The sequence below is a fragment of the Leucoraja erinacea genome, chromosome 19 (genome assembly GCF_028641065.1).
Source record: "Leucoraja erinacea ecotype New England chromosome 19, Leri_hhj_1, whole genome shotgun sequence".
NCBI classification, from domain to species: domain Eukaryota; kingdom Metazoa; phylum Chordata; class Chondrichthyes; order Rajiformes; family Rajidae; genus Leucoraja; species Leucoraja erinaceus.
The window spans coordinates 8,683,730-8,701,112 of NC_073395.1; the positions used below are offsets into that span (position 1 = coordinate 8,683,730).

General features: G+C 43.8%; 1 protein-coding gene across 7 annotated transcripts in view; it reads right to left on the reverse strand.

The window, feature by feature from the left end:
• Positions 1 to 17,383, reverse strand: part of cadps2 (Ca++-dependent secretion activator 2) — a 371,627-nt gene that overhangs the window by 150,671 nt on the left and 203,573 nt on the right. For all 7 annotated transcript variants that reach the window (XM_055650231.1, XM_055650236.1, XM_055650233.1 and 4 more), the window contains exons 9-11: positions 13,830 to 13,896; positions 10,908 to 11,016; positions 7,697 to 7,909 (exon numbers count right to left, since the gene is read on the reverse strand). In XM_055650231.1, coding sequence (XP_055506206.1) covers positions 7,697 to 7,909; positions 10,908 to 11,016; positions 13,830 to 13,896 — 389 coding nt within the window. The remainder of the gene's footprint in view (positions 1 to 7,696; positions 7,910 to 10,907; positions 11,017 to 13,829; positions 13,897 to 17,383) is intronic.

Below are 17,383 nucleotides of genomic sequence, written 5' to 3' on the forward strand. Positions count from 1 at the left end.
GAGTAGGCCATTCGGCCCTTCGAGCCTGCACCGCCATTCAAAATGATCATGGCTGATCATCCAACTCAGTATCCCGTACCTGCCTTCTCTCCATACCCCCTGATCCCCTTAGCCACAAGGGCCACATCTAACTCCCTCTTAAATATAGCCAATGAACTGGCCTCAACTAACCTCTGTGGCAGAGAGTTCCAGAGATTCACCACTCTCTGCGTGAAAAAAGTTCTTCTCATCTCGGTTTTAAAGGATTTCCCCTTTATCCTTAAGCTGTGATTTCTCATGTGTTTTATGAATGTTGACAGACCAATTTCCCACCTGGGATAAATAAAGTTCTATCGTATTATATCGTGTCGTATGCAATCATATATGAGAGTCCCTATTATTTCAGGGATAGTTTCTGCTTTATTTCATGATTTAGAAGTTTTGAATATATTGGGTACAGTTCAGGTACGATTCTACTACACATGTTCTGCATGCTGCACCTACTGAATCATTCTCCTATGTTTTGATAGATCCCCTTATCTGGTGAACTGAATTACTATCTTAAGATAATTGAGAGTTTGATTGCAAATTCATTGATCATTTACTTATTTTATTTGAAAAATGTACTCATTGATTGAATGTAAGTTGGAGCATGGAAACAGGCTCTTTGGCCCACCGCCCCCACCCCAACCATCAATCACCCATTCACTGTAGCTCTATGTCGTTCCACTTTAGCATCTACTCCCTACGCACTAGAGTCAATTTCCAGAAGCCGATTAGCCGACCCGCACGTCTTTGGAATGGAACTGGAGCACCCGTTGCAAACCAACACGATCATTGGGAGAACATGAGAACTCCACACAGACAGCACCCGAGGTCAGGATCGAACCTGGTCACAGGCGCTGTGAGGCGGCGGCTCTACCAGCTGTGCCACTGTGTGACATAAACCTCGATCCATCTTCTATTGATATTTCGGAAATCTTCACGGCAATCACGATTCACTCAACCTAGAATTGGCTACAGCAACAAGATGATTATCGGGCAATTTCCGGATAAATTGCATGGCAATGAAAACACAAAAACAAGAACGCGACTTACAAACTGACGTGTAAATATTGGTGTCTTTGAGTAAAATTAAAATGACTATCAAGGGATTAAGTTGCGAACTAGTTGCTGCTTGAGCGAGTTTAAAGCACAAATGTGACGAAGCACTGAAGACATGTGAAAAGGCATGCAGTGTTTAACACACAGTGGCAAAGCAAGACGTTAACATGAGCCTGCAATGTTAGCTCACACAGCCCACCAGAGAGACAGTGAGAGCGAGAGAGAGGGAGAGAGACGGATGGAACAGTTGGCAGCTCACACCTCGCACTTACCCTTGGCTCCAGCTACATGTTAGCAAAGCAAGAAGAATAAAGCATATTGAGGTGAAACAAATCAACAGTAGATAAACACAGGGCTGTGCCGATCAGACGTGATTCAATTAATTAAAGGCCTTTGATGCCAGGTTGAAGTACTTGGCAGAACACTTTGGCAAGTGCTTGGACAGAGGTGGCCACAATGAGCCGCCAGGTTCAAAGATGTCCAGTCAATGTTTGTGACTCGTGCCAGAAAAAAATATTTTTCATTGCTTTAAGAAAAATCTAAGATTAAACCCCACATATTCTATGGGTACCATAATGTTCAAAGCAAACATCGTAGTTGGCAACAAGGCAGTGATGTTGCAGAATTAGTTGATGTGGGCTGAACATATCGGGAGGTAAAACAAATATACCAGTATATATACACACACACACATATATATATATATATATATATCATACACACATATCTATATTATATCTATATATATATATCTATGGTATATATATATATCTCTCTATATATATATATATATATACACACACATATAATATATATACACACAAGCCCGCATATACACACGCAAACATGTGCACACACACACACACACACACATACAATTCAAAGTTATTACACAAATAACAGAGCTACAGTGATGTTAACAATTCAAACAACTTCACGTGCATCAGTGCCGGGAAAATGGTATTTGAATGATTTGGTGTGACATCATTGCACAGATATAGAAAACACATGACCACTGGGCAGAATCAGCACTGAGCTATTTTCAAGAGAGTTTAACCTATTATAGAATAAAATGAACCAGCATTCAATCCTTCAGCAACAGCAGACTAATAAGACACCTCTGGTGCACGGACCTACCAACAGCGGATGTAAAGTCCTGGAAAAGGAAGGGGTGAAACACAGATACAATAAAAATAAACTTGGCATATTTACCAAGACATAGCACAAGACACATAGAGATAATCATGTGGCATTTACAAAGATGCAGCCTATCATATTTGGCATACGATATTCTGGTCTCATAATCATTCGAAATGGAGCAACAAAGCCTTAAAAATCTCAGGTTAATACTTACCACTTGACCCAGCCCTTGACTAGTCAACATCACTGTGCCAGGCTCTCTGCTATCAGAGATCTAGTGGACAGCTTGGAGCAAATGAACAGCTAATTTAGACATTTAATCCATAGGTTCTCGCAGATCTCATACATAGATTGGACAGGCTAGATACAGGAAATTGTGGCAAATTGTTACATGAGGTTATTGTTCTCCTGAACTACTGTGAATCATTCCATTGCTCACATCAGTGAAAGGCCTGGATAGAGTGGATGCAGAGAGGATGTTTCCATGAGTGGGAGAGTCTTGGACCAGAGGGCACAGTCTCGGAATAAAAGGACGTACCTTTAGAAAGGAGATGAGGAGGAATTTCTTTAGTCAGAAGGTGGTGAATCTGTGGAATTCATTGGCAGAGATGGCTGTGGTGGCCAAGTCATTGAGTATTTTTAAGGCAGAGGTAGATAGATTCGTGATTAGTACGGGTGTCAGGGGTTGTGGGGAGAAGGCAGGAGAATGGGGTTGAGAGGGAAAGATAGATCAGCCATAATTGAATGGCGGAGTAGATTCGATGGGCCGAATGGCCTAATTCTGCTCCTATGACTTATGAACATCATTACTCTTGCCTTCATCCCAATGACACTGGATTTCTGTAAAGTAGGCGGAGAGAGGAGGAGAACTTCTTCAGCAGAAACGTCGCCTATTTCCTTCGCTCCATAAATGCTGCCTCACCCGCTCAGTTTCTCCAGCATTTTTGTCTACCCTGGAGTTCTGTAAGATGACTAAGTTGATTCAACTTTTCTCTCCCAATAGAAACCCCAGTAATCATTTATCTCTTGACAAGCGGTGCACCAACAGTTGGTTGGGATGGTGGACAATGAGCAGGAGCTTTAGGTTTTCTGTAGGGTGAATAGGTCGACTATCAAATAAGCCTCATTACTCTTGCATATGATTGAGGTCACGTGACTGAAGCTGGATTTAATATTTCTTCAGTGAAAGGGAAAACATTCTTAATAAACTGAGCTGTATAGTTGCGTTTCCAAAATGGGCTGTTGACATTTTAGTTTATATTAGTTTAGTTTAGAGATAGAGCACAGAATCAGGCCCTTCGAGTCCTCGCCGACCAGTGATCACCCCGTACACTTGCATACACAATGCATTTCGTTGTCTCTACACACTGGGAATCTGAATCTGACACTTTACAATTTTTACCAAAGCCAATTAACCTGTACGTCTTTGGAGTGTGGGTAGAAACACGGAGACAACCCCACGCGGTCACGTGGAGAACATACAAACTCCGTACAGACAACACCCATAGTCGGGATCGAACCCGGGTCTCTGGTGCTGTATGAATGAATGAAAACTTTATTGTCATTCAGATATACACCTAGACACAGTGCACCTTGAACAAAATTTCGTTGCATTTTACTCTCCAAAATCAGGTAATAGTTAAAAGTTCTAGGTGCGTCCATAAAAATGCCTCATGTGCATGGTTCTGTAAAATAAATATATATAAAAAGTTTTTAAAAAGTGTCGATATTTAAAAAGTTCTAGCCTCGGTTTTGTTGATTGTTCAGTAATCTTATGGCCTGGGGGATGAAGCTGTTGCAGAACCTGGTTGTCCCGCTCTTCATGCTGCAGTACCTCCTCCCAGAGTTAAGCAGTATGAACAGTCCAAATTGTGGGTGTGTGGGGGCTCTGGTAATTAGAGCCCTTAGCTCTAATCAGACATCACGTAGATCCAATGATACCTTCAGAAATCAGCGCTTGTACCCCATGTCCATGATGGAAGGAAGAGAAGTCCCAATGATTTTTTCCGCTGTCCTCACCACTCTCTGAAGGCACGTCCAGTCCGCTGCAGCTCTACCGCTGCGCCACCGTGCATTTGTAAATCGATATTTGAAGCTATAGAATACCATAGGTAACAACGCAAAGTACTTAGACTATGGACTGTCCATCACACTGGAGACGGATATAACATGGGATACTTGGAAGAAACATGAGAACCACCTAGCGCTAGTTCTGTGATCAACACGAGTTTCTCCAAGTTTCCTTTTCAATCTGTTGCAGCTGTGATATGAGTGACCTGGGAATATGTCAAAAAGCAATCACAGCTCGTACAAAGTGCCTGGACACACAAGGCCTTTCTCTAAAAATTTGCCTTCGCAGCCAAACACTCAAAAGCTTTTCCCACTGAGAGTAGGGAAGATTCAAACAAGGGGACATGACATGAGAATTAAGGGACTGAAGTTTAGGGGTAACATGAGGGGGAACTTCTTTACTCAGAGAGTGGTAGCTGTGTGGAATGAGCTTCCAGTGAAGGTGGTGGAGGCAGGTTCATTTTTATCATTTAAAAATAAATTGGATAGTTATATGGATGGGAAGGGAATGGAGGGTTATGGTCTGAGCGCAGGTATATGGGACTAGGGGAGAATACGTGTTCGGCACGGACTAGAAGGGTCGAGATGGCCTGTTTCCGTGCTGTAATTGTTATATGGTTATATGGTTATATTATATGGTTATAACATGGATGGAAAAGAAAATGGTGAATCTTAAGCTAACAGGTTAAGACTTTATTCACAAGTTATAGTCCAAGAATTAAGCCATTCGGCCCACCGAGTCCACTCCACCATTCAATCATGGCTGATCTATCTGTCCCTCTCAACCCCATTTTCCTGCCTACTCCCGATAAGTTCTGACGCCCGCACTAATCAAGAATCTGTCAATCTCCGCCAAAATAAAAAATATCCACTGACTTGGCCTCCACAACCTTCTGTGGCAAAGAATTCCACAGATGCACCATCCTCTGACTGAAGAAACCCCTGCTCATCTTACTTAATTCTGAGGATATGTCCTCTGTTTCTAGACTCTCCCACTAGTGGAAACATCCTCTCCACATCCACATCAACTCTATCCAGGTCATTCACTATAAGCTAAGTTTCAATGAGGTCCTCCCCTCATCCTTCTAAACTCCAACGAGTACAGGCCCAGTGCCGACAAACGCTCATCATATGTTAACCCACTCATTCCTGGGATCATTCTCGTGTTATCAGAAGTAAAAGCCAATTGCCCAATCCTTTATGTGGCAAGTAGATCCAATGATACCTTAATAATCACATTTGCAACTTTGCTAAAAGTAAAACTGGAAGCAATACAACTTTGGTAAAATGCTGCAACAATTTGATATTAACATTCAGAATGAGGCTGGGTTGGGGAGATATTTATGTGCAATGATACAGACCATTCAGCCCCCATCAGTACATGCTAACCCCTATCAGAGCAACCTCAAAGGTCCCGTTCCCCAGTAACCTTGTATGTAGTACTCCGTTTTTACCCTGCCTATCAACCAGAGCCAAGACACAAATTTTGACAAGCGCTTTAACCTTTTTTCAAATCATACCTACATTAGGGTAATTTACAATTGCTAATTAACCAACTAGGTTATTCTTTGTCCATGGGAGGCAACTGGAGCACTCAGAATGAAGGTACAGACTGCAAGCTGACACCTGAGGCCAGGATTGAACCTGGGTCCTTGGAGCTGTGATGTACCAGTGTTAGCGTCTGCACCACCCTGCCACCTACTCAGGTGGTCGAGGGTAAATCATCTGGAATGTGCCTAGACAGTATTCCTGGAGCGGCATGGTGAATTGAATCTGAATCTGAATCTGAATCACATAGTCAATTATTAATGCAGTCGGGTTCAGTTAGATTTCAATTGCATGGCGCTGAAAAGTTTGCAGTGTTTGCCAATGTAATTTCTATAACTTTAGACTTTAAAGACGCAGCACGGAAACAGTCCTTTCAGCCCACCGAGTCTGCATCGATCAGCGATCGCCCCATACACTAGCACTAGAGCTCCTAGACTGTGGAACAGCATCCCACTTCCCATCAGAACTGCCCCCTCCTTTAAGTCTAGACTAAGAACTGTACTCCCAAGCCTTTCCTGACGTCCTCTGAGCGAGGGCTAAATGTATACATGTATGTAGTTTGTTTATACTATTCTTATAACAAATGTAAAGCACTTTGGCCAACGAGAGTTGATTTTTAAATGTGCTATATAAATAAATGTGACTTGACTATTCTACACACCAGGGACAATTTACAATTTTACCGAAGCCAATTAACCTACAAACCTGTACATCATTGGATTGTGGGAGAAAACCGGAGCGCCCGGAGAAAACACACATGGTCACGGGGAGAATGTAGAGACTCCGTATAGACAGCACCCATAGTCGGGATCGAACCCAGGTCTCTGGCGTTGTAAGGCAGCAACTCTACCACTGTGCCACCTTGCCACCCAAAGCTAGGGATTTACAGAATTACTATTCTCCTATGTATCCATTATAAACCTTGGCCTCATATCTCTTGTATCTGATAGGCAAAACCAGTGAGGCTTGAAATGTGCAAGGAATCATCAAATGGTACAAAAGCATAGTTTTAACAACATTTGAAGTTAAAAGAGAACACTGAGGCTTAAATATGTTTCTCCAAACTGCTTCATGGAGGAGACCACTCGCAAATTGGAGGAACAGCATCTAATTTTTGGCTTGGGCTGCTTACAACCCAGCAGTATGAGTATTGATTTATCTAACATCAAGTAACCCTTGCATCCCCTCTCTCTCTATCCCTCTCCCACCCTAGTCGTACCAGCTTCAAAGACGTTGTTGAGTTTCGCTGTCTGTAACTCGTTTTCATCCAGTCCACAGATAACAATAGCCTGTTTCCTTTACCATTGTTACTTGTTTTACATATCCTTCATTCATTTGTTCTATATCTCTCTATATCACCGTCTATATGTCTCTTTTCCATCTCCCCCGTCTCTCAGTCTGAAGAAGGGTCTCGACCCGAAACATCACCTATTCCTTTTCTCCAGAGATGCTGTCAGACCCGCTGAGTTACTCCAGCTGTTTATGTCTATCTTTGGTATAAACCAGCATCTGCAGTTCCTTCCCACTCATGCTTTCTGTACTGTTTGGTCTTCTTTCAGGATCTGTGCAAAATTCTTTCACCGTGCTCCCATTTTAATATCCATATTCCTACCCACTATTAAATCAGCAAAATTTTACATACCTTCGTCGCAAATAATCTCTGCACAACGTTTAAAAAATGGAAACTTTGAAGGCCATAAACACGTTATAGTAATTAAACCGAATAACAAACACTCATTATTATTTGCCTTGGGACATTAGGAAGGAAGTATACGGTGAGATTGGAGAACGGCGGCTGCAAATGAGGCTTCTGCTAAATGAGAATTGAAATTGAGTTTGTTCCTGGGATACTTACAGAACTGTGAGATGGGTACATCTGGTAGCTGTGTGCTACCTTTCTTAGCGTTCAGCTTCTGGACCTGGGATGGTGGGGTGGGCTTGTAGGACTGGCCTGTAGCTCTGTACATAGCCTGGACCCACAGCACTCGGTCCTGTTCGTCATTGCTCGCGTACACCACGGTGTCACCTTCTTTCACAGCGTTAAAGAATGCTCGTCCATCATCGAGGCCTGTAAGTATGGAATAGAGATACTTTACTGCCACCTGTGACAAGGCACAGTGAGATTCCTTGCTTGCCCACCCAATGTATACAAATAGCGGCCCGCTAAGGCTCTGCCAGAGTGACAAAGTAGGCCGGATCCTCCATTGTTCCCCCCCCCACAGCGGCCCCCCCACAGCGGTCCCCATTGTTCTATTACCCCCCCTCACGGCCATTCCATACGCACGGTTCCTTTTGTACATTCAGCTCTTGTTCCACACATTAACTCCATCTATTCCTCTGGATGGGATTTGTTGCAGTATTTAAATCTTCCACATCCTTTAACACCTTGATGGTTTAGTTTAGTTTAAAGATACAGCGCAGAAACAGGCCCTTCGGCCCAACAAGTCTGCACCGACTAGCAATACCCGCACATTAACGCTGTCCTACACACACACTAGGGACAATTTGCACTTATACCAAGCCAATTAACCTACACACCTGTTCGTCTTTGGAACGTGTGAGGAAAGCGAAGATCTCGGAGAAAACCCACGCGGTCACGGGGAGAACGTAAAAAGTCCGGTCAGACAGCACCCGTAGTCGGGATCGAATCTGGGTCTACTGGAGCTGTAAGGCAGCAGCTCTATCGCTGCACCACCGTGCCGCCCGTTGCAGGTAACGGTGTCAGGGGTTATGGGGCAAAGGCAGGAGAATGAGGTTGAGGGAAAGATATATATAAGAAAGACTTTAGTCTGAAGAAGGGTCTCGACCCGAAACGTGACCTATTCCTTCTCTCCATAGATGCTGCCTCACCCGCTGTTATTCCAGCATTTTGTGTCTATCTTCGGTTTAAACCAGCATCTGCAGTTCCTTCCTACACAGCCACGATTGAGTGGCGGAATTGACCTGATGGGCCGAATGGCCTAATTCTTCTCCTATCACTTATGGCCTAATGAACTCAATGGGTGAATCGGTAAGTGTGAAATCTACACTCTTACCAATCTGCGCTCATGCCTTGCTCTTCCTAAGTAGAACTTTATTGAAGGGCAATGTTCAAAAAACATCCTGAGGGATCACAAAATCCCCAAACAATTAAAACCCAGGTGGGTTTAAATATGCTCCAGCATTTTTGTCTAGCTTTGAGGGAAAGATAGATCAGCCACGAATGAATGGCGGAGTAGACTTGATGGGCTGAATGGCCTAATTCTGCTCCTAGAATTTATGAGCTTATGAAAATAACATAATACTTCAAGCATAACCTGTGTAGTTCATTGCATGTTCTCAACACATTCAATGTGAATAAGCATTGCATTTCTCAAAGCAGCACCTCTAATTCACTGGGGAGCTCTCTTGTCTGCTGAGCTAGAGGGTTTATATCCCAATTCAGGGACTTTAGCATGAAAATCCAGACTAACACTTCTGCGTGGGACTAAGGAAGAGCAGCACTGCCGGAGGTGCTTTCTTCCTGAGGTGATGTTATGTTGAGTTCCTCGGAGTTCCAGTTTAGTTTATTGTCACATGTACCGAGGTACAGTGAAAAGCTTTTGTTGTGTGCTAACTATCTTCCCATCTTCTCTCTTATCAACAATCAGTTTTTTTAAAAAAAAAAAAAAATTTTTTTTTATTCAGAATAAGAAATATACAAAACAAAAACTGTGCAAAATCCCTCTGACATCCACAGCGGCTATATATATATATATATATATACATTGATGCGTATTGTAGTGTTCAGCAAGCTAACATTATACCCGGCACCCTTGCCACTCATATGGCCTCCTAGGGTGATATCTCTTCCCTTGTTTGAGGGTCATCTCCACCATAATCTGCCTCTCAATGTCCAGCAGCGGAATGGCCCTAGACTGTGGTCCTCCCCCAACGGAGTCTTGACGTTGGCTGCACCAGAGCTTCAGTGCGGCCCTCAGCTCGTACTCCTGCTGTCTGGAGTGGGCCAGACGGCCTGTTTCAATGTTGTGTGACTTTATCCCCCACTTTGAAGCCTTGGTCAGACTTTATTCGATCACCCTCATCTTCCTGCTCAACCTCTCCCTGTAGCTCAAGGCCTCGAGTCCTGGCAACATCCTCGTACATCTTCTCTGCACCCTTTCCATCTTGACAACATCTATCCTAAAACATGGCGTCCAAAACTGAACACAAATGTGGTCTCACCAACACACAGAGAGTTGTGAGTCTGTGGAATTCTCTGCCTCAGAGGGCGGTGGAGGCCGGATCTCTGGATACTTTCAAGAGAGAGCTAGATAGGGCTTTCACAGATAGCGGAGTCAGGGGATATGGGGAGAATACAGGAATGGGATACTGATTGGGGATGATCAGTCATGATCACATTGAATGGCATTGCTGGCTCGAAGGACCGAATGGCCTACTCCTGCACCTATAGTCTATTGTCTTATTTAAATGCAATATAACCTCCCCAACTTCTATCCTCAGTGCTCTGACTGATGAAGGACAATGTGCCAAAAGCCTTTTTGACCACCCTATCTACCTGCGATGCCACTTTCCACAATCTGTGCACCTGTACTCCTAAATCCCTCTGCTCTCCGACACTTCCCAGAGCCCTGCCATTCACAGTGTAGGTTTTGCCCACGTTGATGCTCCCAAAATGTAACCCCCGTGCATTTCTCTGCATTAAACTCCACCAACAATTCCTCAGCCCACTTGCCCAACCGATCAAGATCCTGCCGCAAGTCTAGGCGACCTTACAGCACATGTTGAACTGGAAACATCACAAAAGGTACCGTTTGTATTTATTTTCCGCGCGGTGCGTGATTAAAACAGATCCAAAAACAGCAGCAGCAAAGAATACGTGTGAAGCTGAAGAGGGCTGCCAATTTGCACTTTGCCTCGGAAACTGCACAGCCCAACTGTGATCCACATGCCTCTTATAACACAAAAACACTTTTGAAAGCAAACTCTCCAATGGATTCCACCCCCACCCCTCCCTCTATTGCATTGAAACATTCTGATTTCCGAGCACAAATTAGTCAATTGTTTTTTCCCTCTGACAGTGATACCTGGCTGCGGCTCTGTGTAGTCCACTGTGTATCCTTCCAGCTGCATTAACTCCTGGGGTTCTGACTTCTTCTCTCTGTAGCTACACATAGCAAACGTGTATTGACTAACCTGAAACAACAGGCAAAGCAAATTTAGCCTCAAGGATACCAGCTCCCTTAAGATCAGCAAATGGCACAAAAAATAACACAAGACCATTTTCCCATTTGCAAAATTAGACGGAATAATTACAGTGTGTAAGTATATCTCCTTGGGCTAGAACCTCTGATTGGCACAGAGTTTAAACGTATCGGTGTAATTCCCCGGTGCTACAGGAGGACTTTAACACTTTTCAAGTTCTTCCGAGCTTACAAATGTAGTTTTTTATTTTTTTTCGTTTTAGAGATACAGCGCGGAAACAGGCCCTTCGACCCACCGAGTCCGCACCAACCAGCGATCCCTGCACACGAACACTATCCTACACACACTAGGGACAATTTACATTTATACCAAGCCAATTAATCTACAAACCTGTACGTCTTTGGAGTGTGGGAGGAAACCGAAGATCTCCGAGAAAACACACGCAGGTCACGGGGAGAACGTACAAACTCCTGTAGTCGTGATCGAACCCGGTTCTCTGGCGCTGTAAGGCAGCAACTCTACTACTGCACCACCATGCTGCCCAATGTTTTAGGAGCTTTGATTATGAATCCAAGTCACCCTTGTTAATCATCAATCACTTCTCCCTCCCAATGGTATATAGTATTTCTTATGTCATGTTGTTGTGAGACAGTAAGTAGATGATCATTCACCAGATAAACAGAGTTAATTCAAGGTGCTCCTCACTTCCGACAACAACCTGAATACCAAGGGAGTGAGATTCCAGTGGGATATGTACAGGAGAGCGAGGCTGAAGAAAAAGATTAGATTAAACATTGATCTAAACATTTGTCTGATCATTATCATATCATACTTTATAGCCAAGTATGTTTTGCAACATACGAGGAATTGGATTTACCACACAGACATACCAATAAAAAGCAACGAAACACACTAAATCCATTTGAATATAAACATCCACCACAGTGACTCCTCCACATTCCTCACTGTGATGTAAGGCGAAAAAAAAGTTAAATCTCTTCCCTTCTTTGTTCTCCTGCGGTCGGGGGCCTCGAACATTCCGGGGGCGATCCTGGCTCCCGTAGCTGGTGGTTGGGCCCTCTGCGTTGGGGCGATCAAGCTCCCGCATTGGGGGGGATCTCAGCTCCCCCGCGCCGGGCGATCGGACCCTGGGTCAGAGCTGGTCGAACCTCCTGCGACTTTGGAGCTTCCCGACGTCTGCCTCTACCCGAGACTGCGAGCTCCTTGATGTTGGAATCCACAGGCGTCGATCCCGGGCAAGGGAATCGCAGGCTCCGATGGTAAGTCCACGGCCCCATGGCGGGGCTCAAAGTCAGTCTCGAGCAAGGCCTCTAACTGCATGATGTTAGGCTGCAGAGCGACCGGAGATACGAACCGGAAAACAATCATATCTCTGGCAAGGTAAGAGATTGGGGAAAAAGTTTCTCCCGACCACCCCCCGCTGTGTCACTGTGGTGGATGTTCATGTTAAAATGTATTTTAATAATAATAATAATAAATGTATTTGTATAGCACATTTAAAAACAACTCGCGTTGACCAAAGTGCTTCACATCAGTGCAGGTACTAATTTGATACATACATCGGTAGACAGACCCAACAATACATAAATAAACTGTTTACAGCGACCCCTCAGAGGGGCTCGAAAACACTAGGGAGTAGAAATAGGTTTTGAGTTGTGACTTAAAGCAGTCGATGGTGGGGGCAGTTCTGAGGGAGAGCGGGATGCTATTCCACAGTCTAGGTGCTGCAATTTTGTGTGTTCTGTTGCTTTTATTGGTACGACTGTATGGTAAATCAAATTCCTCGTATGTTGCAAAACATACTTGGCTAATAAAGTATGATTATGCTTATGAATATCTCCAATCTAAACTGCATTAAATCAGTTTACTATGACTTCCTGATGCAGATGCAGTATCATGTGGATAAATTGGTGGCAAAAACAGGAAAGTAGACTATTATCTGAATGGTGGCTAATTAGGAAAAGGGGAGATGCAGCGAGACCTGGGTGTCATGGTACACCAGTCATTGAAAGTAGGCATGAAGGTGCAGCAGGCAGTGAAGAAAGCGAATGGTATGTTAGCATTCATAGCAAAAGGATTTGAGTATAGGAGCAGAGATGTTCTACTGCAGTTGTACAGGGTCTTGGTGAGACCACACCTGGAGTATTGCATACAGTTTTGGTCTCCTAATCTGAGGAAAGACATTCTTGCCATACAGAGAAGTACAGAGAAGGTTCACCAGACTGATTCTTGGGATGTCAGGACTTTCATATGAAGAAAGACTGGATAGACTCAGCTTGTACTCGCAAGAATTTAGAAGATTGAGGGGGGATCTTATAGAAACTTACAAAATTCTTAAGGGGTTGGACAGGCTAGATGCAGGAAAATTGTTCCCGATGTCGGGGGAGTCCAGAACAAGGGGTCACAGTTTAAGGATAAGGGGGGAGTCTTTTAGGACCGAGATGAGAAAAACATTTTTCACACAGAGAGTGGTGAATCTCTGGAATTCTCTGCCAGAGAAGGTAGTTGAGGCCAGTTCATTGGCTATATTTAAGAGGGAGTTAGATGTGGCCCTTGTGGCTAAAGGGATTATTGGGTATGGAGAGAAGGTACAGGATACTGAGTTGGATGATCAGCCATGATCATATTGAATGTCAGTGCAGGCTAGAAGGGCCGAATGGCCTACTCCTGCACCTATGTTCTATGTTTCTATGTTTCCTCTCAGGCAGTTTGAGATTAGCAGTAAAATGTCAATTTTGCCACCAAGCCCACATCTCAAATGTTGAATAAGAAAGAACGCTGACCTGAACAAGGACAAAGTACCGCTTCTTCCACCTCTTCCAAACCTTCTGCCCGAGTGCGTGAAGATATCTGCAAATCGAGAAACAACATTTTGCATTAACAGCCATTTTCAACACAATATGTTATAGATTATTCCAGGGATGAAAAAACAGATCATCTGGAGTAATACAACGGTATTTGTTTATGTTAAGGTGATAATATGAGGAGTTTTCTGAAGGTTTAGTTTAGTTTTGTTTAGAGATACAGCGCGGAAACCGAATCCACACCGACCAGCTATCCCCGCACATTAACACTACCCTACACACACTAGGGACAATTTTACATTGACACTAAACCAATTAACCTACAAACCAGTAGGTCTTTGTAGTGTGGGAGGAAACCGAAGATCTCGGAGAAAATGTACAAACTCCATACTGACAAGAACCCATAGTCGGGATCGAACCCGGGTCTCTGGCGCTGTAATGCGGGTAGCTCTGCCGCAGCACCACCGTGCAGCGCAAGGTCCAACAGGTTATTGAGCCATGCGGGCTGCAATGGTACCAGATCTAACAATCAACCTTGGAAAGGTCAGTCGATCAGAATGGTAACGTTCAGTGTCTCAGGCTTTAGGAGGCTAAGCAAAACTGAACTCCTATCCATCAAACACAATTGGAGAAAGCTCACACAATGTTCAAAGAGCATTAGCAAGGATCAATATTTCGCTTTGATAAAATATTCCCACCTTTACTTGATGCACAACACCTGATTTTGTTCAGAGGAAGTTGAATTAGCACATGGCAGCAGTGGCTATGGGGGTCAAGGAAAGAGCGTTCTCGTTGCAACCCTGTTTCCACCAATCTTTCCACCGCCACGCACAAGAAGCGACAAGACGGACACCATTGTGTGCAGACGCCGAGAAGTGCGTCTAGCTCTGGCTGAACAACTTCTAATCTTGTGCGTGGACTCGATAAGAAGAAAATGCCGTGACTATCACTAAACACAAAAAAAAAACAAATCCTAAGAAGCATTCAAGTGCGTATGGTGCCCATAGATTCCAGAGAGTGACCATGGTGCCTCTGGACACCGCATGCTCCCTCTCCAGGGACACCGGGGCACAGACGTAAGCTGAAAGAAGGGCAGGCAGTCGGCCTGTGTGGAGGCCTTGGCTTCCCGCTTCCACGACGGAAGAAATAATGTTTGATGCAAGAATCACACTTCGATTGCTCGTGTACCAGACGACGTTCTGCCATTGCTTTGCTGCAGCCAGTGCCACATCTGTGCATCTGCGGAGATCGCACTGCCATTCCCATATATTACCCAGCATTGACTTATTCATAAAATATAGAAAGCAGCGAATAAGTTGGAGTTTTAATCAAACACGACACTCTACCACCACTATTGCAGCTCATGTTGTACTTCAAACCAGTTATAAAGATAGTCATACAGTGTTGATACAGGCCCATCAGCCTAGCTTGCCCACACCGACCAACATGCCCCATTGTGAGATGTTGAGAAAATGTAGAACAGCATTATTACATGTTGCTTGGGGTGGGAGATTGCAACCTTCACGTGGTCCGCCCTGTTTCGATGAATGCATTCAACCCAGCGTGCATAATCAAATAAGATCAAATAGAACAAGTTGTCCTCCAACTTTAGGCTGTGCACGCCATACGCAAGAAGAAGATATATTGTTTCACTTAGCCTATTCTGGTGTTCAGTTTGGAGATACAGCATGGAAACAGGCCTTTCGGCCCACCGAGGTCATGCAGACCATTGTTTATGTGACAATGATATACCTGAACCTAAACCAACAATGCCCACAGGCAGGGTGTGAATTAAAAGTACCACGTCTCACGTCCACACTGACGACGGACTGTAGTAAGATGCAAAAAGGTGCTTTGGTTGGGCTTCTGTATCAAATATCCAATCCAATCCAACTTTATTTGTTAAGCACTTTAAGACAACCAATGTTGACCAAAGTGCTGTACAGAAGAATAAACAAGACATCATAAACAGACAACATAACAGAACAGAACATAACAGCTCACATAAAGCGCAAAAATTACATATGAAATATAACAATCAATTAAAAGACATAAAACATGAGTAAAAATAATAACCACGCAATAAAGTAATCAAAATAAGAAATTAAATCAAGTAAATAAAGTCGACATCTTACTGGGTATCAAAGGCCACGGAGAAGAGATGGGTTTTAAGAAGTGATTTAAAAACAGACAGAGAAGAGGCCTGTTTAATGTGGAGAGGCAGATCGTTCCATATTTGGGTGCCGACACAGCAAAGGCACGGTCCACTCTGAGCTTCCGCTTAGTTTTAGGCCCACTCAGGAGCAGCTGATTATCTGACCTGAGAGAGCGTGCGGGTGTATAAGGGTGTAGAAGCTCAGATAAGTAGGGCGGGGCAAGACCAGTTAGGGATTTAAAAGCAAATAAAATATATATTTTTTTAAATATATATCTCGAAATATATATCGTGGATTTCTATTGAAATTTTAGGAAGCTGAAATTGGCACGCGTTTTATTAAAATATGAAAATGGTAGAGGTGATAGCTTCGTTACTCATTTCCAAATCAAGAATTTTAGGTTCCATCCTGCTTATATGCAATAGGTGTTCTAAACCCCTGCGGTTTGCCTGCAGATAGAGAACACAACAAAAATATTCTGTTCGCAGCTCCATGGCTATTTTTGGAGCCTTCTCGTACACTTTTTTCTTCCACTGTTAGTTGTATGAGCAACTGCAGTGAGGTGTCTGTGCCTGCTATTTTATTCATCTTCATTAGAAACGGAGTGGCGCAGCGGTGGAATCCAGAGACCGGGGTTCGATCCTGACGACGGGTGCTGTCTGTATGGAGTCTGCACGTTCTCTCTGTGCCCGTGTGGGCTTTCTGCGGGTGCTCTGGTTTCATATCCCACTCCACAGCTTTATAAGTTAATTGCCCTTGGGAAATTGTCCCTAGTGTGTAAGATAGTGCTAGTATACGGGGCAATCGCTGGTCGGCGCAGACTTGGTGGGTTGAAAGGCCTGTTTCTGCACTATATCTCTAAAATCTAAAGATTAATTAGTTTTCCAACAGGAATGGTCATGTTTGTGGGCTGGAGGGGAAAGGTGGGGTGTCAAGTGGAACAAATTGCAGTAGATGATCTGTATTTTCTTGCTAGTTCCCTCACACTCAGAAATATTGGCAGCAATGAACAAGTCTTGCTTTGGTACAAGTGCAGTTCAATTAAAGTCAGCACCAATACCTATTCCAATAGTGAAAGTCTGACATTTAAACGCCTCATGTATCGACATTTCAGGAATGATATAACAAAATAGAATTGGTGACGTTTCGGGTCGGAACTGAAGAAGGGTTCTGAGCCGAAACATCACATATTCTTTCTCTCTGCCTGACCCGTTGAGTTACTCCAATATTAATGCAATGACTAGTGGTCTCTCGGGCACTTGCACTGAGCTGCTGTGGCGTTCCGTCGGTGAATGAATGGACCATCTACAGAGGACGGACAAGAGCAGCATCCTTCTATCAACGACACTTTCAATTCCATGAGAGGCAACATAAGCT